The sequence below is a fragment of the Labrus mixtus genome, chromosome 8 (assembly GCF_963584025.1).
Source record: "Labrus mixtus chromosome 8, fLabMix1.1, whole genome shotgun sequence".
Classification (NCBI taxonomy): Eukaryota; Metazoa; Chordata; class Actinopteri; order Labriformes; family Labridae; genus Labrus; species Labrus mixtus.
Window position 1 is genome coordinate 2,907,274 of NC_083619.1, and position 25,757 is coordinate 2,933,030.

The 25,757-nt window shown below is 39.0% G+C and overlaps 1 protein-coding gene and 1 long non-coding RNA gene across 3 annotated transcripts in view; both read left to right on the forward strand.

Moving 5' to 3' along the window:
* Nucleotides 1–5,386: 5,386 nt before the first annotated feature.
* Nucleotides 5,387–7,068, forward strand: LOC132978442 (uncharacterized). Its single transcript, XR_009673918.1, has 2 exons — nucleotides 5,387–5,464; nucleotides 5,711–7,068. It is a non-coding gene; the product is annotated as an uncharacterized LOC132978442 (long non-coding RNA).
* A 9,321-nt stretch (nucleotides 7,069–16,389) lies between these two features.
* The window catches only part of LOC132978605 (xenotropic and polytropic retrovirus receptor 1 homolog), a 35,828-nt gene continuing 26,460 nt past the window's right edge, over nucleotides 16,390–25,757 (forward strand). Inside the window, exon 1 of one of the 2 annotated variants that reach the window (XM_061043829.1) lies at nucleotides 16,390–16,826. In XM_061043829.1, the coding sequence (XP_060899812.1) occupies nucleotides 16,758–16,826 (69 nt within the window). In that variant the 5' untranslated portion in view covers nucleotides 16,390–16,757. The remainder of the gene's footprint in view (nucleotides 16,827–25,757) is intronic. The other variant, XM_061043827.1, reaches the window with a different exon arrangement.

Sequence of the window (25,757 nt, forward strand, 5' to 3'; positions counted from 1 at the left end):
ATACAGGATCTGTAAGTGTCTTTCAACTAATACATGAGGGCCAAGGCCAGAGCTTGTGTTTTTCTCTTCTCACAGATTGTTTACAACATTTTAATAGCAGTCCTGTCATCACTGATTTGTTTGAATGAAACACCTAAATTGTTCCCAGAGGGAAATTTGTCTTGCACAAAGATCATAAAAACATGAACTATAAACACAACAACAGCCACAGAGGACAACACATAATAAAGATGAAACAGAAATAATTAGTGTCAAGTTCATACTGTATAATCAGATGTAATGAAGCAGCTGAACCCCCCTGGTAGAGAGGAAGTGAAGAATCTTTTAGTCGTCATTCTGGCCAATGATCCATGGCAGAGTAAAGAGACACATTTTGAAGGATTCTCATTAGAAACATAAAAACCACTTATAAAATCTTTTATTCATTTATTCAAACAACTAAAAATCTTTTTATTTTAATTGATTTCACCACCCACTGATTGTTTAATATTGTGTTCATTTGAATTGGAACTTTTCTGTTTATTGGAGCAGTAGTGTAAACATTTTTGGACTGTATCTTCACCTTCATGCTGTCCTGATCTCACGCAATGTCTCATTTCGACCTTGGACATTCCCACACAGATCTGTGTTTGTGACGTAATCCTATTCCCGGCCTTCGCTTCATCTGCTCTAGTTATCCAATTAGCGGGCAGATTAGTGGAGGGCAGGAAGTGTGTCGGGTCAAAGCTGAGCACACCTGAATCTGAACATGACCTGAAATACATGAGAAAACAGAATACCTGCTGATCTGTTTATTTTATCAACACATGAACAACAACAACTTTTCTCCATAATGAAAAAAATATCCAGACAATGTTATTATAATGAGCTTATTAAAATTCATTTTTCCCAATCGTATGATATTTATAGAGATGGAATATAACACTTCTTCTGAAGACATGTTTTAAGACTATGAAGGAAGGTGTTTGTCACCTTCTGTCCTCTATTGTTCATTCACAGAATAACATCTGCTCCAGCTGCTGGATGCTGTTTGCAAATCAAATACAAATTCCAGCACTCTTCACATGTAAGTGGTATGGAAGTCCTATGCAACCAATTTTGATGAATTTCTTTGATTCTGTCTCTGTATGTCAGCACTGTGATTGACTGGCGACCAGTCCAAGATGTACCCCGCCTCTTTCCCAATGACAGCTGGGTTTGGCTCCAGCCCCCTGTGACCCTGAACTAATAAGCGTTATCTAATGGGAGGATGGTGTTGCAAAGTATTGAAAAAGGACAATTTAGACAACTTTATTTTAAAGGCTTAATATGGGATTTTTCACACTTAAATGTAATAGAAATCAAGTATGTCCTCTGAAAAAAGAATCAAAAAAATCACATATAAAGCCTTTAAAGCTTTTTATCGGTCATTTGTGAAATGGAGGTGTGGTTATAGTAATATCTCAGGGTTGGCTGAGGCTTTGGTGGAGGGGCCCAATGTGACCTTTTTTCATGGGGCCCAGAAATCCTGGCGACACCCCTGACTTCAGCCCTGATTAGAATGTCATTTTTGAGTCATTTGACTTGAAAGTCATCTTTGATAGTTGTTATCATCTAGTAAAAGAAAAAACACACCTTCTGACAACAATCAATGATGATGATAAAGATCTTTTTTCAACTCTCTTTGTAGCCTATAGTAGCCTCATTCTTAAATGAAACGGGATGATTCGACGCTGCTGCGTTTGACTCCTGAATAATCAGCTGCTGAGACAGCAAAGTGACAGACCCAAATGGCAGAATCAGCTCTAAAGGAGGCCTATCCCGGTCTCAAGGGCAAAGAGGGGGAGGGGTAGCGGTGGGTGGGGGGTGCGGTGGGTTAGAGCATCTGTCTGCATGGTGACGTCACCGCGCCATAGTCGCTCAAAGCCTTTTCCTGTACGTTATCCTCCGCCCCGCTTGTCCGCACCGTCCGGGAGGTTGAATCCAAACACTTTGATTTTAATTTTTACAAATCCGACCTGAATATTGAAGCCATCACGATTTTGCACCTTTCTCTGATTGGGGAGAAGACACCTGGAAAGAGACCTCATCTCGTCAAACAGAAATATGTACATTTTTTCTCATTTGAAAGCCTTTTTTTAGTCCCGCATGAAAGGACCGGCAGAGAGGAGAGGAGAGGAGAGGCTTCGGGATGGATCCTGGAGGAGATGATGCGACAAGGAGGAGAGGTGCTCTGTGCTACACTGCAGATATCGATGCTCTTCTGAATTAGGCAATCCGTTTCTTTTATTTCAACGATATATCAATCAGCATCTGCAATCAGATGCTGCCTTTGTGCGAAACATTGACTGATGCTGATGTAAGCCGAATACGTTGTTATTTTGAACTGAAATCATTCATTAATGTCCTCGCTCCTTTCTCTTTAAATGCATGGTTTGTATCTTTTTTTGTTTGCTTTGCCAGAGCATATATTTAGTGCTAGTGCTGCATGGTCCGGCCTGCATACTGTAATAATCTGCTCCTCTTCATGTCGGGAGATCACTCTTATATAACATTCCTGAAGGGACATTTTGTGTCTCTGTGCTTGTCCACAGCCTCCTGATTGTATTGTGTTATTATCGTGTTATTATTGTTGCTTTGTGATACCTGATCACTGCAGGGATGATGTGTGTACTCTGCAGTACTCTGAAGTACTCAGTGGTGTGTTTACAGTACTGCGGTGCCTGCATGATGCTTATATAGGCTTTACATACACTTTGTAATATTATTCCTTTATGTAGGCCTAGACCATATTCCTATTATACTTGATCATACATGTTGTCATTTTCATGACTTAGATTGCACTGTCACCATTTGTGGAGAAAAAAAAGAAGAGTTGAAGGTATCCCTCCCCCTCTAAAAAAAAATCATATTTCTCATCATGTTGAAGTGATTCAGATGCTCTGCTTTCCTTCTGTTTACATTCTGATGAGGCTCCATCAAATCTGGTCTTAGCCTCATTTAGATCCTGGTTGCCCAGGCTCTACTCTGTAATGGCTGCCTGCTTGATGTGTCCTTGACATGTCATGAAAAAGGGGAGATGGGGTGTTATTTGTGTTTGTGCAGGATTATTACTCCTGTGAAGTGTTTGTGTGGAAGCCAGCTGTAAAGAGTTGCTCTAAATGACAGAGCAAAAGGAAGAGGAGCTGTAGATATGCATGTGACCTTTAAACAATGTCGGCGAGGAAGTGTGTGTTTTAACAGGAACACTGTTTCCACTTGATCACGGCTTCATGTCAGAGGTTCATCATTGGGGATTCTCTTTAATGATCAAACACATTGTTGCTGTTTGCTTGAAAGAGGAAACAGACAAAAGACTCTGTTACCTTATTTGCATATGGGCGCTCTAGCTGAGACCTGTTCAGATTGATATTCACAGTTTACAAGAAAGAAGAGATTTAACCTCAGCACTTGTTATATCTCAAGGTTATTCTCTCTCTTCCTCTGTGTCTCTGGGCTGCCTCTCTCAGTGTTCACAGTGGACCTTGATTTAAAATCAGTCAATTAAGGCACGCGGTGAATGCCAAGAGAGGAGCCGCGTTGCTCCAGAATGGCTGCACTTCATATACGCTCAACATACAGTATGTGTGCAGTGTTCTATCTGTGATGTGTGGAACAAATACCTGTACTTCAAAGTCAACCTTACCTGAGAAACATCTCCTTCGATATATGCTGATACAAGTCGAGCCAAGTTTAATTTAGAGCACATTTCAGCATCAAGACTGAATCACTGAAACAAACCGTGAACATCACACAGGAGATTAAATATGAAAATATGTCAAAATATTTAGATCCTAAGAAATACAGAAATACAACACTGAGGGAAAATAAGACATTAAAATAGAAAATATATAAATGACCTCAGATTTGTAATATAGTGATGTTATCTGCAGATGTTATGTTGCTGTGAAGTCTCTGACCACAGAGTCTTACTGTCCCAACAGACACAGATCCACCTGCCCGTCTCACCTCATTTAAAATGATTTAGGCTCACAGTTTGCCAAAGCCCTAAGGTGCCCTGGAAACCCCACCCAGGGGTGAAATCCAATCAATCGTTACAGCTCTACATTTCTGCAATTTGTTATGAAAATCAAATGAAAGATAAAATGAACTGACAAAAAATATTAAAAGAACTCTTATTAAAGATCTCTTATTAATGGATTTAAAGATCTCTTATTAATGGATTTAAAGATCTCTTATTAATGGTCAGATTTAAAGATCTCTTATTAATGGTCAGGTTTAAAGATCTCTTATTAATGGATTTAAAGATCTCTTATTAATGGTCAGATTTAAAGATCTCTTATTAACGGTCAGGTTTAAAGATCTCTTATTAATGGTCAGGTTTAAAGATCTCTTATTAATGGTCAAATTTAAAGATCTCTTATTATTGGATTTAAAGATCTCTTATTAATGGTCAGGTTTAAAGATCTCTTATTAATGGTCAGGTTTAAAGATCTCTTATTAATGGATTTAAAGATCTCTTATTAATGGATTTAAAGATCTCTTATTAATGGTCAGGTTTAAAGATCTCTTATTAATGGATTTAAAGATCTCTTATTAATGGTCAGATTTAAAGATCTCTTATTAATGGTCAGGTTTAAAGATCTCTTATTAATGGATTTAAAGATCTCTTATTAATGGTCAGATTTAAAGATCTCTTATTAATGGTCAGATTTAAAGATCTGTTATTAATGGATTTAAAGATCTCTTATTAATGGTCAGATTTAAAGATCTCTTATTAATGGATTTAAAGATCTCTTATTAATGGTCAGATTTAAAGATCTCTTATTAATGGATTTAAAGATCTCTTATTAATGGTCAGGTTTAAAGATCTCTTATTAATGGTCAGATTTAAAGATCTCTTATTAACGGTCAGATTTAAAGATCTCTTATTAACGGTCAGATTTAAAGATCTCTTATTAATGGTCAGATTTAAAGATCTCTTATTAACGGTCAGATTTAAAGATCTCTTATTAATGGTCAGATTTAAAGATCTCTTATTAATGGTCAGATTTAAAGATCTCTTATTAATGGTCAGGTTTAAAGATCTCTTATTAATGGTCAGATTTAAAGATCTCTTATTAATGGATTTAAAGATCTCTTATTAATGGATTTAAAGATCTCTTATTAATGGATTTAAAGATCTCTTATTAATGGTCAGATTTAAAGATCTCTTATTAATGGATTTAAAGATCTCTTATTAATGGATTTAAAGATCTCTTATTAATGGTCAGAATTAAAGATCTCTTATTAATGGTCAGATTTAAAGATCTCTTATTAATGGTCAGATTTAAAGATCTCTTATTAATGGTCAGGTTTAAAGATCTCTTATTAATGGTCAGGTTTAAAGATCTCTTATTAATGGATTTAAAGATCTCTTATTAATGGTCAGATTTAAAGATCTCTTATTAATGGTCAGGTTTAAAGATCTCTTATTAATGGTCAGGTTTAAAGATCTCTTATTAATGGTCAGATTTAAAGATCTCTTATTAATGGATTTAAAGATCTCTTATTAATGGATTTAAAGATCTCTTATTAATGGATTTAAAGATCTCTTATTAATGGATTTAAAGATCTCTTATTAATGGATTTAAAGATCTCTTATTAATGGTCAGATTTAAAGATCTCTTATTAATGGTCAGGTTTAAAGATCTCTTATTAATGGATTTAAAGATCTCTTATTAATGGTCAGGTTTAAAGATCTCCTATTAATGGTCATAAACAGACGCAGTAAGATACTAATCTTAAGCCTAGGTGCCTCTTTTAAGCTGACACACCTGACAACAGGTAAGAGAATCAAACACACATTATTCTAATGACATGGAGAATAAAGCCGATTGTTTTGGAAGCCTGATGGAAAAAATAGAGTCACCATATCTCGTCCTCTCCTAAATCAATAAATCTATGAACATTTTCATGCATGTATGGACACAGTATGTATTAAGAAGAATCACATGTCCCTCTGTGTGTGGTGGTTCTGTTAGTGGTGCTGGTGGTGGGGCAGGGGAGAGTATACACAGGGATTTGTGTACATGTATTTTAAGTTATTCAACTGAGTGTAAAGGGACAGCAATAGCCTCAGCAGGACTTGCTGACTTGCTTTCATGGGGTAACTTTTTTAATCATTTTTTCTACGACCCTTTAATGAAAACACATTTTTAGTCATGAACCTACTTACAGGTATCGTCCAGTAAACACATACGTAATACACCTCAACCCTACAAGTCAGTCAATCCCTTTTTGTGTATGTATTAATCAAATATGGACAAAATTAGCATGACACTTAACGGACAGAGCAGGCATTGACTATACTCTTTGTTATATTATTTAGAGAGACCAAACATTAGTTCATTGTGAAAAAGCACTCAAGAACAGTTTTTTTAAAATGTAGAAACCTCCAGCACATCCATCCAGACCATCCAGTTGCAGCCTTGGCTGTGGGCTCATTAGCTACTCAACACTTTAAGGGATCTCTCTACAGTCCTGCGCTGACGTACTTCTCATTGCAAAGCTATTGAACTGATTTATCTAATCCAAGAAGCCTCTTAGAGTGCTGTGGGATGCCAGCTTCAGTCACCACCAGTTAATGATGGTAAAGGTATTAATTTTTTTTAAATGCATCACAGCTAACTCTCTGTTTATGTTCATGTTGCATTTCAGACTTTACTCTGTGGGAGTATATCTCTGTTATGAGCCCCTAATTCTACCTGCTCAATCAGCAGACAGACACAGACAGAGACCAGCTGGTGAACAAGGGGCGGTCATTTGTTCCAGATATTGGTGTTTCACATTAGTTTGGTGGGAAGAAATACATCTCTATCATTGTCATGGATACATTAGAGTCAGGTGACCTGAGGTATATTACTCTGGTAGCATCATAGTGATGAATTCATCTTAGAGGATTTATGTAAATATCATTTTGCCTTACATATGTAGATGAAATGAAACTTAGGTTGTGAAATCTGTTAAACATGGTCAGTAAAGTTTAAACTGTTTATGAGATGGTGTTTAATTTAAAACCGTGTTCAATAAAGATTGATTTATTATACATTTATTTGTCAGCTCTTTTGTGTTTCACATTTACTTCACGTTAATGAATAAAGTGAATCTAAAGTTCTTCAGTGAAAATCTGAAGCCTGAGAACTATTAAGGATTCAATGTATCAGGAGCAATAAAGAAAACTGACCTGCAGCTCTTTTTCAAACTGTATGTGATGGCCATGAAGCCACATGGAAACAACAAACTCCCATTAACAACATTAGGCACAAATATGACATAGATACACACATTTCTTTGAGTATCTTCAACTGAGAAGCTTTATTCTAACACAACTAAATAATGTGCTCACCAAGCCCTTGAAATCAACTGAAAGAAAATAGTGTCTAAAGACAGTTAAGCAAAGGTGCAACATCTGAACAACCTGCTAATGTCCAGCTCAACTGAGAATTCTGATTAAGTGGAAAGCATGGAGGAAGGACCTAGACATGGATATAACATCTGAGGACTGGGGATCAGCCTGTAATAAGGTCCACACTCTTTATACTCGACTAAGACTACTGCAGGACAAATGGACAATGAAAACGTACATCACACCTGTTAAATTAAAGCTATATATTAAGAATATTCCAGATGAACACAATGCACTGAGAAGAAGGGAACAGTTTCATTGTGTTTGGCAGTGTATTAAAATTCAACATTTCAGGAAAAAGGTTCAAAAGTTGATCGAATAAATTGTATTAAAAGATAAACCAATGGATCCCAGACTTTTAATTTTAGGACGTTACCCAAACAATAATCAATTTACAAAAAACTAACAGATAATAACAGATACGTGTCTTTTGCATTCCAAAAAATCCATTGCAATATATGGGACACAAATTAAATGGTAACTGGACTTGAGCTTGTATAGCGCTTTTCTAGTCTTCTGACTACTCAAAACACTTTTACACTGCAGGTCACACCTACACATTCACACACTGATGGTAGAGGCTGCTGAGTAAAGAGTCCATCAGTATTAACTCATCCATTCATACACATTCACACACTGATGGTAGAGGCTGCTGAGTAAAGAGTCCATCAGTATTAACTCATCCATTCATCCACAAGGACACGTCAGGATGTTGCTGCAGGGGATCGAACCCCCGACCTTCTGGTTAGGAGACTACCAAGTCTTCCAACTGAGCCCCAAGGTTACAGCACCTGGTATTCCCAGGCGGTATCCCATCCAAGTACTAACCAGGCCCCACCCCGCTTAGCGTCCAAGATCGGAAGAGAGCGGGCCAGGGTGGTATGTCATTGTTGTTTTTCTTGTTTTTCTTTTTTTTTTACGTTTCTTTTTTTTTTAAAACAAATTGAATCGATAAAAGAAAGAAAATACATTGCAATGAATTCTAATGAAACGGCTGGAATGAATAATCTGTAAACATTGCAGTAAAGTGATGAAGTAATGAAACAGCACTCCATCTCATGACCGAGACTTTAGATCGGCTGGTTTTAAAAGATTGAGATATTTTCCTCTTGTTGATTGAGTTTGAGAAATTTGAAGTTGATACAAACTCAAATCAGTTTGTGTTGTCGGCCTCTGACATCTACAGCGGTCTGAAGGAGACGTCTCTGTGCAGTTCAGACACCAGCTTGTTTACATCCAAAGTGGCAACTGGTCTTATCTGACCCCGCCTGCCTGTTAATCCTCTGTAATGAATGCTCTACATTTGGTCCCTCTGCTAGGCTCTCTAGGTGTTTCCACATGCACTAAACTGTCAGCAACACTCAAAGTTCAGGTGCTTAGAGAAATATCAGGAAATACTTTTATTTTATTGATTATATAGCATCATTTCTAAACTCTCAAACACATCGACATACCAGATTCAAACACACACAGATGATGTAATCTGACATTGTTATATGCTCGTTATATTAATTCATTTTGGATTGCATGTTATATAACCAAAATGCAGAGGCCACTGCAGCAAACCCAGTTTATTTATCAAGTGTGAAATAGGATTGCAGTTATCTTCTCTGGGAACGAGTCAGTGGTAGCAGTCTGTAGAGACTGCGTCTATAATTACAGGAGACTTTGTAAAATGTAAATAAAACCAGAATGTGATTATTTGCAAAACAGTGAAACCACATATGTCATGTATTCAAGATGCATTTATTGTCAGTTCCATAACACACTCTCAGCACACATGGGAGTGAAACCCTGCTCTCAAATCAGAGCAGCACAAAGACGACATAACCCGACTGAAACTGTACATGATCTCTACGGCTATTCAGATCATAGTTTGTGACACAGAGTTAGTAATTATTCACAGAAATCAGACACACATGAAACACGGGCAGAAGAGGAATCCCAGACAACAGCATGGTGAGCAACAGCAAGCAGCCAGAGAAGCTGCAGAGCGGCTGCAGCACCTTCACTCCTTCAGCCGACTGAACGCTGCTGACGAAGTTTAAATGAACATCCAGGCAGAAACTTCTACTTTGGAACCACATGAAGTCAACACCATGAAGAAATTAAATGGATTCATATAAGATGTGTGTTTCTGTAAGAGAACCTGAGTAAACTGAGAGAAAACTCAGGGGAATTGATATAGCACAGGCATGGGCAAACTACGGTCCGTTGGGCTTTTTAATCTGGCCCGCCGAACTTGTCCAAATTATATTATTATTAAAATTTTATTATAATTAAACCTCGTTCGTTTTCCCCAGTAATGCCCGCGTTTCCCCAATAGATGGCGCACTTCAGAGTGTGGTGTATTATTCACTTTGCCCTATGAACCCGTATGAGCCCTTCTGTAAAAATGAGCAAAGAAAAGAAAAGTGGACAGTGAATGCCGAGTGTTTAATACAGAGTGGACAACTAAATATTTTTTCACTGAAGTCTGATCAAAGGCTGTATGGCTGATATGCCAAGAAACTGTCGCAGTTTTCAAAGAGTACAATATCAGCCGTCACTTTGCTACGAAGCATGCTAACTACTCTAGCAAGCAGTCCACGCAAGAACGGGCGGCTGCGGCTCAGAGGTTGAAGGATAATTTACAGACTCAGCAACATTTTTTTCACCAACAAACTGTGATTCAAGAGTCAACTACCAAGGCAAGTTTTTTGCTGGCATTCAAATTAGCAAAGGCTAGCAAGCCTTTCTCCGAAGGCGAGTTTTTAAAAGACTGCATGGTAGAGACAGCAGGTCTCTTGTGTCCGGAGAGCCAAGGCCAGTTTGAAATAATCAGTTTATCACGGAGGACTGTGACTCACCGTGTGGAACTGATTGACGAAGATATAGCCAGAATTAAACAAAAAGGCTGAGTCCTTTAAGTTATATTCACTAGCACTGGATGAAAGTAATGACGTGAAAGACACTGCTCAGCTCCATTTTTATCCGAGGGATTAATGACAGTTTTGAGATAACGGAGGAGTTTTTGACCATGGAGTCTCTGAAAGGAAAAACGCGAGGAGAGGACTTGTATAACCAGGTGTCTGCTGTCATCGAGAGATTGAAGCTACCTTGGAGTAAACTTGCCAATGTCACAACGGATGGATCGCCAAATTTAACTGTAAAACATGTTGGTCTGCTGAAAAGAATCCAGAAAGAGGAAACCCCTGACCAGGATGTTATTTTCCTTCACTGCATCATCCATCAGGAATCTCTGTGTAAGTCTGTATTGCAGCTTAATCATGTCGTGAATCCAGTTGTAAAACTTGTTAACTTTATACGAGCAAGGGGACTTCAGCATCGTCAGTTTATTATGTTCCTGGAGGAAACTGATGCGCATCATCAGGACTTACTGTACCACTCTCGTGTCCGCTGGTTAAGTTTGGGCAAAGTGTTTCAACGAGTGTGGGAGCAGAAAGAGGAGATCAGCGCATTTTTGGAGTTAATGGGGAAATCTGACAAATTTCCTGAGCTAAGCGATATACCTACGTATGTGAGCAGACATTCAGCGTCATGAACATCAACAAAGCCCCTCACAGATCCAAGTTAACTGACCAACACCTCGGATCTATCCTGAGAATTACCACTACAAAACTAACTCCAGACTTTAATGCACTGGCAAAAAAGGGAGATCAACAACACTGTTCCCACTGAAACTGAACGTGAGTTTCTCTACTGTGTTTATTAAAATTTAAATTAATGAAATGAATGCATTTGGAAATCAATTTGTACAATGAGCCTTGCATATTCATGCTTTGCTACCTGTTAAAGGCCAAATCCTTTCATGTAATGGCTTTTACATGTCATTTATATTAGTTCACACAAACACTCCATCCATCTGTTCCTGGCCCGGCCCCTCTGTCAAATTTTAGAACCCATTGTGGCCCGCGAGTCAAAAAGTTTGCCCACCCCTGATCTAGCATCATAAGAATGACTCTACACACTTGGATAACACTGAAGATATTTAGCAACTTTCAGCCTTCGACAGGAGGACGCAGACCGAAATACCACAGAGCATATCGTTTCCACAGGAGTGTTGAGAGGTACCCAAACTCCCCCAAAGAAAGTGGATCCTGCTGCACAATAAATCAAATGTTTGGTGCCCACACTGGGTCATGACTTTCACCCTCTGCATCTTCAGATTCAAACATTGTACAAACTATAAAGTCAACCCAAAATAAAGTTTTGTCTTAAAAGCTTTTTGTATTTGAAGACCAAAGTGTGTGTGTGATGTTTTGCAAAAAGTGTGAGGCTGAGAATGTGTGTAATGGTGGTGCAATTCTAGGCTGACATTTCCCTCCTTGTTGAGTTTGAATAACTATGCATTGCTTTTAATTTGGGTTTGTTTAGTAAAGCATCTTAATATATAGCAGGTTGTAGCACCTCAAGAAGCCCACAGGATGGCAGCAAAGCATCATCTATTAATCCCTTATTGTTCAATATCTGCAATGTGGGACAATTTGTTTATGTTGGATAATATGAAAGCCTTAAATGACCACTTTTAAAAAAATGACTCTGGTTAAAGGTTAAGGTAATTGGTGAAATATTAAAACATAATCACAACATCTCTTTAGCCAAGGGCCTGATGAATCAAGTGTAATCTAAGATTTGATTGCAACACAGACCATAGCGTTATGTGACGTTTAGATGTTAGATGTGTGGATGGAGGCTGCCATCGATAGAAAGGAGGAGAAGTATTCAGAACTGTCAGCCACATGCACACAGGCCTGGTGGAAAGTATAGACCCTCAATGACCGTCAAAGACCTATCTGTGGTGGAGGCAGGGCAGGGGAGCTTCTGGCTCAGAAGGAAGGTTCAAGGTGTGGGAGAAAGGATCCTAAGGCAGGTTGCAGGGAGTGGTAGGGAGACATCCCTGTACCACTGCTCCCCCACCTCCAGATGTTTCAGGTAGGAGCGAAACATCAGTGAAGGGTGGCCCCCGGCTGACGATCCTTCAACCTGCACGATGGTACCGACAGCTCGTCGAGGTGCAACGAGGCAGAGAGCAGGTGGAGCCACCTGTATTAACTTCTATTTATTTGCTCCTTAAAGGCTTTCCTCTGAAACAAACTATTCATGAACAGACTTCAACTCAAACAAGATTAGAACAACTACAAAGACAGAAATCAACATGAAATGTATTTTATCTAAAATGTGATATCTTTATTTATTCATCATGTTGTGTGCCTCTTACATGGAGACCACCAGGTGGCGATGAAGATGTTTTGAACTGTCACTCAACTGTTGTTTCTTTCACTCATTTAAGTCCAGATAATCACCTACAGAAATCTGAGTCACCTTCATTATGATTTAAAGAGGTAAATTAAAAAACTTCACATGACATATCATCAAATGTATAAAAGGGAGTTACTAAAAACATCATGTTGCCCTGAGGTAACATAATGGAATCACATGAGGCCACACCAGCATACTGGGTTGCAATAGTATATTTTATTAGTAAGCAAGTCAGATTATCTGAATATATTTTCCATGAATTATATTTTGTGATACATTTAAATTCAAATATTATAGCTGCACATATTATGATTTAATGTCGGAGATGAATCTGCATCTTCACAGGAGGCACTGGGAGCTGATGAGAGTGAGGATATTTTAATACACAACGTATTTGATTGATCAATAAATACACATTTTAGACGAGCCATTTGTATTCTGTGGGGTTGGGGCATCAAAGTTGAGAAAGTCTGCCACAGGGGCTTAAGAATAGAAAGCTGTTAAATGACCCAAATATTCATGAAGATCCACACAGACTTAAGATAATAATGAAGTATTATTTACTATTTGATAGGCCTATATAATCCTGGACATTATCTTTTTGTGTATCTTTTGTTGTAAATCTGTTTATTCTTTTATTAATTAATGAAGTTAGAAAAAAAAGAAAAGTATTCAGTATTTCTTGTTGGGAAAAATGTATCAGTGATGTAAAAGTGTTTGTGTTAGAGAAATCCACATGACACAAAACTTTCAGGATCAGCTGTAACACCAGCATGAAGGGTCAAATTCCAGTTTTTCTCAGACATTTAAAATGACACTTGTTGACCTCAGGTCAACAAAAACATCAACTTGATCTTACAGCGCCATGCTGTAAGATCAAGTTGATGTTTTTGTTAAATTCTTCAAAAGTAGTTTGGCTTGAAGTCTCAATTTTTCCTGCATTTTAATATCTTAATTTATGTGCATCGTTGCAGGGCCGTTGTTCTGCTCTATTTATGTGATACATTCTGCAGCATTTTCTCCAAATCCACTTTCTGACAGCTCATCCTGAGTCAGTCAGGACAGTCGACATGCTTTGCTGAAATAAAGTCAAATCAAAACTTCCAAACTTGGGAGAGTCTCAATAAATAACCAATACGTCCTACAGATCAGATCTTCTAAGCATATCGTATGACTTGACTCTAAGTTGACCTCTCTGCACCGGTTCTTTCAGAAAGCCTTCATCTTAGAAGAGACATTTTTAAACACCTCATGACACTTCCATTCATTCAAACACTGATTGTGGAGGCTGCTGAGTGAATGACCTAACTATCAGTACCACTGGATCACATGCATTTACACGCCGCTGGTGTAGCAGCAGGAGCCATTTGGGGTCGTTCAGTGTCTTTGCCCAAGGACACTTTGACATGTGAGACATCTGAGCCACAGCTGCCCCCCAAACATGAGGCCTGGACCTGTGTTAGGTCCAGTTATTGTCCTAAGCCTGTAGGACTTAAAGATTGTTTTACCTCGATTAAAGGTGTTTTGTTTTTGTAATCATATGTAAAGGCGGCTCTAAATCTCAAAAACTGTGGACTTTGATATTGAACATAGCGTAATGAAGTGTGACAGAACTGAAGATAGAATCTTATCATACTGACGAGCAGGAAAAACTTAATGTGAAATGAAAACAAAGTGTGGATTGAATTGTGCTCACACTGACCTAAATCATTTGTAAGATACAGCACGTACCAATCACCCAAAAGATGCCAGAAAAAAAAAGGTTTCTGATCCGGACACACAAGGGTATCCCATGGGATGTGACAAAATCTTCTTTCCTCCTCAAATGACAGAAATGCGCCATGTCTTTGGTTGTTTTTATTCTTTATGGCAAGAATGTTATGGGAGGTTTTGGTCCTTCAACACTTCCAAGGGTAGACACAACCAGCAACACCATCACCACAGTGTTGAGGAATGAAATAAATGTCCAGGTCCACAGCTGTAACCAGAATTATTTTTATTTTTACTATTGAAATTTAAATCTCCTTTTCCCTCACACTGAGTAAACAACTCAAGAGGACCAGAGACAATTACTGAAAGACATGAAGACTTTAACTATGAAGCAGCTTTTTATGATTCAAGTTTATTCCTATATATCACATTTAAAACAACCTCAGTTGACCAAAGTGCTTCACAGGCTAAAAAACAAACAAACACATTAAATAGGAGTGTAATGAACTTTAAAAAATGCCAAACTCAACTTGTATTAAAAGCCAACATGAAGAGGTGTGTCTTCAGCAGTGATTAACAATGTTTAATGTTTGATTCATTTCTGATGTTCACAGGTGTAGTGCAGGTTATAGGTATACAGGTATAGAATGTATACCAACAGAATTTTGAGTTTCCATAGGGAACCCACTTGTAATTCCCCTCTGACTCACAGTATTCAGTACCAGCTGCATTTTTTCCCCTTGGATGCTTGAAGGATGACCCGCCCTACTCTGTCTCAGTCAGCATTGTTCCCTTTTTTTTCTGGCAACAAAAGGAACATTGAACACATTTTATAATACGATTGTTTATTTGAAAATGTAAATGAGTGATAACTTGAATTGCAAAATTTAAGTATACTAGTGCATTGCTTTGTAACGCATAGCCCCCAAATATGTTTAGGATGCATAACTAATCTCAGTCTGCTCCTCTTCTGTGGATTATGTACATTTCACAACAATCCCAACTCCCTCAAATCAAGCAGCGGAATTTGAGTTTCAATGTGCTGATACAAAAGGTCGATTGTGAAGTATATTTGCAAGGTTGGTCTTACATGTCACTGTTTATAACAGAGGCCAGTATTCTCTGGACGGGCAACTTAAAAAAACAAATTGTGTGAAAAGAGTATACCCACTTCTTCAGGCATACACCCCTGTACAGGACAACATAGAGGACGAGGGCTGGGCAATTAATGGAAAATGAATGGAAATCGACATTCAGAACCTCTAACCAACGTAATCTTGTTGATTATTTGGATTATTTTCAGGGCAGAGTCACGAGACGACACGTCCAATCCGCGACATGGAAGCAATTCTGTCAGTTTTCTTTAGGGAAGACAACACCGAACAAAAATAAGTAAACAAAGTGAAGATAGGACTCTGAAAACTCTGAAAACATCACAGACAGTGGGACTCGGGTGTTACACTCATTGTAGACAGTCATGACTCACAGAGTTATTTTCAGAGGATATACTTGATTTATATTACATTTAAGTATGAAAAATCACATATAATAGATGAGCATATTTACAGTAGAGACCTCGTCAGTAAACTATGAGGGCAGAAACCAAAAAACAAATAATCGTTCATTAATCGTAATCGAGGTAAAATGTTCCATTAATCGTGATATTGATTTGAGGTCGTATCGCCCAGTCCTCTATAGGACAGACTTATACTAAAGCACATACACAGAAAAAACAGCTTAATTTGATTAACATCAAGAAGAATGTTGGAGTAAAACATTTTTCAAATGACTTTAGCTCCTGTCCTAAACCCTGACTTTCCCTCTCCGTGTATGACGAGCAGCTCCGTGACAGACCATTATAAAAAAAAAGAAAACCTTTAAACCTCCTGGTTGGATGTAGTTTCTTGGCCCACCCTGTTACACCCACCAACAACATGTTAATGTGCGCCCAAGATTGGTTGGTTATCATATTTCCAACTTCACCTGAACGCAGCGGGAGACAGGAGGTGGAGGCTGAACAACACGGAGAGAGGAGGGAGGAGGACAGATAGCTAGAGAGCTGTGAGCCTGTTTACCCGCAACTCCCCGATTTTATTTTAGGACATTTGCGGCACATATGACCCACAACTTAACCATTTTACTTCTCTTAATATGTGACTTCTTTAGCATTTCGTCGTATGATTCAAAAGATGACAGAAATGCGTGCCCGCGGTTAGCTCGGGTACCGTGAAGACAAAAGGGCATCTCCATAATCTCCGGATGACACTTTCTGTGTTTGTGAACCAGCACTAGTCAGAACCGACCAACCGGTCCTGGTTACCGTGAAATCAGCGGGACAGCAACCGAGCAGCCTGAAAACATGAAGTTCACAGAGCATCTCTCGGCTCACATCACCCCGGAGTGGAGGAAACAGTACATCCAGTATGAGGTGAGTTAGCTTAAACCTTACCGCTGCTAGCCGCACAGCTAGCTCACTCAGTGACTGACTAACCGGGGAGATAGTTTCCAGTTTTAAACCGGTTATTGTTTTTATCAGAACTGTTTTGATAGAGTAAGAGATGGCGTCCCTTTCTCCCCCCCTGTCGTTATATAACAGGAAGAGAGGAAGTACTTCATCGCAAGGCCTGTAAATCAAGCAGCATACTAACTGTCACCAGCTAGCAAACTAGACTAGCTGAACAGGTTTGTTTAGTAGCTGTCGGTCACCAGCTCCATTCATCCTACTGTGAAGACCCGGCCTGCACACCACAGGGTCTCTCCTCTATAAGCTGCTTGGACTGTGTGTTAGGAGACAGACACAAGGCATTTGTCTGAGTCATCATTTATTTCTCTTGTTAACCATTCTGTCGCTCCCCAAATGCTGACTCAGCTTCAGGATCAGGGTGGACGGGGTCACACGATGAAGGAGCTGCTGATGTTTCTATCTGCAATCTTTGAACCCGTAGACAGCTGTTCAAGCATGATAATGTAACTGTTATCTTTGTGGGGGCTTGTATGACACACACACATGGCTGACGATGTAAACAAATAGTTCGCTTTTTTTACCTGTAAGTGTTGCATGGTTGTGCCTATCACCAGTGGTGTAGTGGTGCCTAAAGAAGTGGGTATACTCTCTTTTTTATGTGACCTATCCAGTAGAGGATAATCAGCCTCTGTTATAAACAGTGACATGTAAGACTGCTTTTGAATTTAGTTCGAGACAGCGTAGGGAAAGTCATCCCTTTGCCATCCTAGGAAAGAAAATTGCAGCATACCACGGATATTGTCAAATCAATCATTGGTGTGAATCAGAGGGGATTTAGAAGTGGGTATACCCTATGGAGACAGAAAAACAAGTGGGTATACTCCGTATAGCTGTGGATACCCTGCACTACACTCCTGCCTATCACAGTCGTCAAGGTTATATAGCTAATTTGATTGTAGTGATACAGTGATTTATATATTTATTTATTTTTAGCAGAGAATGGTGCAATCTGAGAGAGCAGAAGCTTTTATAAAGTTCTTAAAGAAAATATTTCAACACTACTAAGTGCCATACCAAACAAAGCTGGTCTATATGCTGACAGATCCATCACCAGTAACACTAATCACTGTGTTTTGTTTCAATGTGAAAGACAACTCTCTAACGCCTTATCAATTGGCTAATTTTGTTTATTTGGTCACCTGTCACACCTACTGTATGTCAGTACGAGCTGTGAAGGACAGCAGTTAACTGTACATTGGTATGCCTGAAAAAGTTTTTTGAACGAAGCAAAACGAACCACAACATTAGAGATGGGAATATCGGTTTTGGGTCCGATGAATTGACTTATTTTACAAATCGGATATAGGAATGACGGTGCCATTCCACGTCACCGATCAAAGACGGTTTAGCACTTTGAAGACATTCAGACTGAACTGTAAGAAGTGCCCACAAATCGTCTCCATGACAACGTTAAGACGAGATGGAACAGCTCCTTCTATATGATCAAAAGTATAATTCTTACACTTCAGTTTAAACCATATAATTTGAAAACCTGACAGCTATTGCTGCTTGCAACCAGTACATTTCCTTGGACTACTTTAAATGTTTTTGCTCTTTTAATAAGAATTGCATGGCTGGGTTTACTACAGCTGTGTAGACACATGATGCCCACATGATACCAACAACAACAATTACACTATTTCATTATGGTTAAAATATCGGTTTCAGTATCGGCATCCGTACATATTTATCAGACTCTGATTGGAACTGCAAAAATGTAGATCTTTTCATCTCTACACAACATAAGGCTGCAAATAAGATAAGATCATTCTTTATTGATCCCCAGTCGGGAAAATTCCAGTGTTGTAGCAGTAAAAGACAAGAAGAAGAGCATGCGTATGAGTACAAATAAATAAGAATATATAGGAATAAAAAAAGGTAAAGGTACTATGTATTTACAACTATTATAAGCAAGTATTAAGTAAACTATACACCAATTAAGAAGTTAAATATACACTAAACACTATGCGTTGAGACATATGTGATGAAGTAGGACCCACTGCTGCTTTACAGTCTTATGGCAGTAGGCACAAAGGAGCTCCCGAAGCGCTCAGTTTTGCACCTGGGAGGGATGAGACGACGGCTGAAGGAACTGCCCGTCTGCCACAGCTCATCGTGGAGAGGGTGAGAGGAGTTGTCCAGGAGGGCTGTGATTTAGTCCTTCATCCTCCTCTTAGCCACTGACTCCAAACTGTCCAGTTCCAGTCCCACCAGAGAGCGTGCCTTCCTCACCAGCTTGTTGAGCCTGCTGACCTCACCAGTTTTCATGCCGCCCCACCAGCACACCACCACAAAGAAGCGTGCGCTGGCCACCACAGACTGGTAGAAGGTCTTCAGGAGTCTGTTGCAGATACTGAATGATCTGAGTCTCCTCAGGAAGAACATCCTGCTCTGTCCCTTCCTGAAGATGGCGTCGGTGTTGTGAGACCAGTCCAGTTTATTGTTGATGTGGACCCCAAGGTACTTGTAAGAATCCACTCTCTCCACTTCATCCCCCTGGATGATGACTAGGGTAGGGGGCCTCCTCTTCCTCCGATAGTCCACTACCACCTCCTTGGTCTTGCTGATGTTGAACTTTAGGTGGTTGCTGTTGCACCATGTGACGAAGCTCTCTATATGTCCTATAGTCAATAATCAGGACAATTCATGATCAAAGACAGTTAAGACAGTTTATGTACAAACTTAAGTGCCAAGTTTGGTGCATGTGTGCCTGGTTGGCAGATCTTTATGCATTTACTTTGTTAATATACCTTTTGATGTGCTGAAAGGGGTCAGCAGGAAGTAGAAAATAAATCATAAATAAATCATCTTATCCTCTTCGAACTTCATCTGGTTATTGTGGAGCTGATAGCCTGATCTAAAGCATGATGTCATGGCAACAAGAAGTTAGTCACATATAGTATGGAATTGTATTTGTGTAGTCTGCATGATTTACAACAGCACAAGTTATAATATGTGAATGTTCCATGTTTGTGCCATGTTTGACACAAGGCGGTGTCCAGCAGAGATGAGGATTCGGCCGGTTTACATTTTCTCCACTTTTCTGTCACCTATTTCCACAACACTTTAATGTGGACTGGTTTCTTTCAGCTCTTGCAGTGTTTTGATAAACACAAGATGAGGCTTGTTGTTCCACACAGCTGTGAATCTGACCTTTGGCCCCGTTAGTTTTAGTCCTGGGAAGATCTGGAACAAAGGCCTGTGAGGTTTGCAGAGCAGTGCTGACTAGGGTTGTAACATGCATGTCATGTTTTCACATGGCAGCTGTGTTTAGTTCAGAAAGTAAGCAGGGCAGTAGAAAAAACAGAAGTGTATGCTGAGCTGTCATAATGTGATGTTTGCTGAGACAAAATGTCAGCTCCTTTATTGTCATGTCTGGGTAAAGCCTGACTTATACTTCTGTGTCGAATCTACACCATAGCATATGCTGTATTGGCGCAGCCCTGTACTCAAGCAGAAGACTACTTACGAAGCCTGATGTGCATCCCACAAAAACTAAAGTAAGCATTGAAACAACGCAGACCACACGCCCTGAGATTGGTCCGCTGGAAAGCATTTTATTTCCAGCATTTGCAACATTCGCCTTCCTCTGCCTCAACTAATTCAGCACCTCCTTCCATTTTTTTCTTCTTCGCAATAGTTGCAGAATAACCAACTGCTGCTCAATATTTATTATCTCAACTCCAACATAACACTCATTTTCAGTCGCTATGGTTTCCTGTACATGAAGAAGCAGAGAATGTGGCGGAACTGGAAACTGGCGATTTAACTAGTCTGACGCGATGGGGGGCGTAGCTACTGCATAGATTTCACGCAGAAGTATAAATCAGGCTTAAGGTTGTCAAAATATCTGATACTCTCTGATACTTTTCGGTGCTGTTTAATACCACCTGCTGAAAAAAATGCAATCTCCACGTCCACACCTAAACGTGCAGGAGGTAGATTTCAGTCTTAATGCAGCAGAAGTCCCATTGGATCCTGCCCGCTGTGTTTGTCTGCTCGCTGTCACACCTGTAACTCTCAAACAGCCATGACCCAGACTGACTCTTCAAACTCACAAGTCATCAAAAGCCGATGTTTGAAGTCCTTTTTACATCTAGTAACGATGCACAAGCTATGTGTATTTTGCATATTAAGATGGATAGAGCAACAGGAAGCAAAGCCAAAATATGTAGAGCTCCTGCTGACTGGCTGCAGTATGGGTCAACCCCGCCTCCTCTATGTTAACAGATAGGACTACAAAATCAATAGTACTACAAAATCAATTTTTAATGATGGTTAATTAATATCGCACAATTTTTTGTCTCAAGTCACCTTTTTTTGTTGAGAAGCCTCTTTCTAACTTGTTATTTGATGCTATATAATGCCACATTGGACAGCTTCTTTGACGTATGTGGCTCCTGCGACACTGTTTTATCGATAAGTTAAACGCATGTTTTCATTGACCGAAGCGACGTGGGGTCTGTACCGCCCCCCCCATATTTAGGTCTATATGTTATTTTATATGTCTCCTATAACTATTAACTGTATGTCAAATATTTGTATGTGTACGGTTACCTTTTCTCAAACAGCGCTTTTTGCAGGTTGGAAAAAAGGAAATGACCCAGTTATCGTGACAACCCTAAGTCTGAGCTGTTATAAGCCTGACATTTCTAATTACTGCTACTATTTTCAGCAATGAGTATCGACCATTGTGCTTGTGCTGCTTTTTTCCTGATATTTTTCTGTTTAATGTGAGCGATATCATGATTCAGTCTGGAAAGCAGAACCCACTCAGACTTTGTTTGCTCAGAAACAGACCGGCTGCATTTCCTTACAATAACTTATGAGGAAACTGCTTTATTTAGAAAGATTCCTAGTGTGACTTCCAGACTGGAAGTGTGAGATATAAATGCCAAATATTAATATCATTGTTTCTCTTTATTACTCATCGACTAGCTAGAAACACTTTGTGTCTGCAAGTGTGTAGCACTAAGTCATGGGCTTGGATATTTTTCTCAGCCAAACAAAGCCAGTACTGATCTCAAAGGTCTAACTCCAAGCTTAGTGAAACTGATAGAGGCATCCTCTGCATCTGACCCATGTGACTTTAAGGTGTAGTGTGAAAAAGGCCAGAGGAAAACGTCACTAGTATTCCTAATAACTAGCATGCATTTGCTGGCTGGCTGCACAATGGTTCACACATTGTCGTCATACTGTGGACGTCAATATTTGCTTTGCACATGTTGCAAAAGGTTGTCTGGATGTTATGAATGAGAACAGTTTTATGTACAGGCACATTTACACACAGCATGTGAACATTTCAATTGAAGCCCTGGATTTATGGGGCATGCATTCTGGAAGGAGCAGAGAGTGAGACATTTTTATTTACATAAACTTGCGGTGATAAAGAAACAGCCTTTTGCTATTTAGAATTAAATTAAGTCAGGGAGGGGATGTGTCACAAACACAGCTACTGTGTAAAACCAGCTGATGAGCATGGAGGATATTAGCATATTTAACATTCTACGTTTATTATTATGAACCATGTTGAGTATTCCTTAATTGTTCTTCAGTGGTTTAAATATACTGTCAAGAACTTTTGGTTTGCGTCAACTTTGGTAAGAGATGAGAAACAACGTGTAACTTAACTTGTTTTTGATCTTGTCTTGTTATTTTTCAGAACATTTCATCCTGTCATCCTGTCACTCAATCAATGATTCTTTATATGTTTAGCACCAATTCATAACAAATGTTATCTCGACACTTCTGGGATGTGAAGTATTAGCAGTTGCTGTTTTACTGGATTGTTCATGAAGAAAGCCGTCTTCAGGCATCATCTCACACTATCACTGATATTTGAATCAATGGAGAATAAAACTTGCAGATGATAAAAATAATTGTTCGTCGCAGGCCAAATCATTTTTATCATTGATTAAATCTGCAAGTTTTATTCTCCATTGATTCAAATATTAGATTATCTCATTTTGATTATACTGAAAGTTGAACCCTCTGTTGATTTCTTATTTGAAGTAGTTCTAATATCTCATCTCTATAATTATCTTTAATAAATTAATTTATGGCAAAATTAGATAATTAACCAAATTAAAGAAAGCATTTAGCATCAAATCCAAACGCAGGATTACAGTCTGTTACATTTTGACTTGCAGGTCCTTTGAAACAACTTTTACAGCAAACAAAATCTTAAAGGTGAAGTCAGTTGCAGTTTTCATTATAGATTGTAAACACAACATTCAAACTAGCCCCTCCTCCTGGGCTCATCGCCCCCAGAAGCTCCGCCCCCTGCAGGACTTAGTGTGTACAAATACTGCTTGTACACGCTAGCACAAGCTAACCTCTGTTGTTCGGCTCCTGCCTGTCCAACAGAAAGCAGAACAACTCCACGTCCCTGGCTGAAACCCTCGTTTTGGAATGAGCTTTATCTGCTTACTATGATTATATTCTCTTCTTTGCCGTTATTTCCACGGCTGTCATATTTGCTGGTTTGAATTGCGTCCAATCACTGAATTGAAGCACCTCCTAAATTCACCTGCTTCTTTCCCAGAAATGTCCTGAGTCAACCAAAACATTATATTCTATTATTCTATTATAATATCATATTATAAAGCTGAGTTTCGCTGGCATTAGAAACGCTTCCTTTGTATCTGCTTTGCAACGCCCTCATGAAGTACTAAAAAACCTTGAGATCCAAGGTTTCTATATGACACAAACCGGAGCGAAATCCTGTTCTGACTTCAATAATCCTTCTGACAGTTTGGAGCTGAGAGAGAGAGACAGAGACAGAGAGAGAGAGCTGGGAAAGCCAAGGAGTTAAAGAGGATGAGAAATATGGAAAAATATATTATTAGAACGATCGTTTGTATCTGTATGTGTGATTTATTAATGCAGCCACTTCTATGCAGGAAGGTTTTATTGGTGCACTTTAACAATATGACATTTTCCTATCACACATTTTCAAGGCTGTATCCTTATTTTATTGTAAAGTTAATGTGAACTGTTTAAACCACTGGATAAGACAAACATCTGCCATTCTCTAATAGACCGGACATCATGACTGACCGCGAGTAGAACTGGCACTTACATGAGCTTTGTTTGTTCAAGACCAGGCTTCACCCAAGGGTAGGGTCATTGTTCAAGAGGTTTTTTTATCAGGTAAAATTTTAGTTAAAGGTACCCAGTGTTTGTTTTGAATATCTGGCTTCAGTAATCCTAACAAAGGAGATAGCACTTAAGAGTCACACTTAGCAGGTTATTAGCCTGAGAAGTTAACGTTGGTGTTAGCTTCATAAACATGGCCATGCTTTACAAACTCAGAGCAAACAGTGAGATTATCAAAGTAAATTCGATTCATAATCCAGACTAAATCAACACAGATGGAGCAACAAAAACAGGAAGGAAAACTGACAGAAACAAGATCCCAAACTGTGTGAAAGTTCATCATTAATGCACCATGGACCTGCATATAATAACTCCTGTTTCTTCCCCTTGATTCTTTATTTTAAATATCTGGCTTGTCTGACAATAGAAGACGTTATATTTCAGCTCTAGTCACAGAATATGAAAACAAGAGTGAAAGCAATAAGTAGGCCGACGCTTCATTTATATCTTAAAGGAACAAAAAGTCGAAGTTCTCAGTTCTTTTTTTAGTCTATGTTGTAGAACTGTACAACTTTATAATATCTTTCATGATCATATATTTAATATGATGATGAATCAAGCGAAGTGTTTGTCGTTCTCTCTACCTCCTCCTGAGGATCTACCTCGGTAAGAACAGTGAACCATCTTCACAAATCCTGCTTCATAGTTTCCCCCTCAGGTCCCCTTCCCCTCCAAAACAAACAAACCTTTACATTGAACAGACCAAACACTTACTAAAGTGTTAAAAACTATATTGCTCCTCAGCTGCTGCGTGTAGGGAAGCTTCTCCTTACATTAGCTCAACCCCTTCCTCAGATAACTTGATATCCATCCATGTCAATAAGAGCCTCACAATTCAGTTCCATTTAGATCAATATTCAGTAATACACTGAGAGGACAGAAGTAAGATCATTCATTACAGTACTTCCTGATATTTGTTTAATAACTACATGTGCATTATTTGTAGAGGTGTAGAACAAACTGTGGAAGGTCAGGGAGTGCGTAAACAGTTTTAAGAATATCAACACAAAGTATTTATTCAAAACACATAATGAACACTTGTAAATAAATAGTTCTTGCTTTAGAAATTAGATTTGTCTAGCTCTTGGTGGACAAGTTAATAAATCTTATCAATGAAAGCAACACACAGTCACATAAAAATACAGTCAACCATAAAAAAGAGCACAGATCTGCTGATCTGGATGAATCCATTCAAATCAGTTCTATCTTTTGATTTTCTTGTGCTGAGAGCAGGCTGTGACGTCCATCTCAGATATCGCAGCCACAGTTGCAGGTAGGCGAAAAAGTGAATTCCCCTTCCTGTACAGAGGGCTATTAAAGTATTGGAATCAGTATCAGGCATACACACACACACACACTCAGCCCGACAAATTTCTGGTCAAACATTGTGGTGAAACTGTTTGCCCAAGATGATAGCCACATTTCGTATATCTGATCAAGTGACGGGGTAACAAAACTGGAATGTGTGTGTGTGTGTGTGTGTGTGTGTGTGTGTGTGTGTGTGTGTGTGTGTGTGTGTGTGTGTGTGTGTGTGTGTGTGTGTGTGTGTGTGTGTGTGTGTGTGTGTGTGTGTGTGTGTGTGTGTGTGTGTGTGTGTGTGTGTGTGTGTGTGTGTGTGTGTGTGTGTGTGTGTGTGTGTGTGTGTGTGTGTGTGTGTGTGTGTGTGTGTGTGTGTGT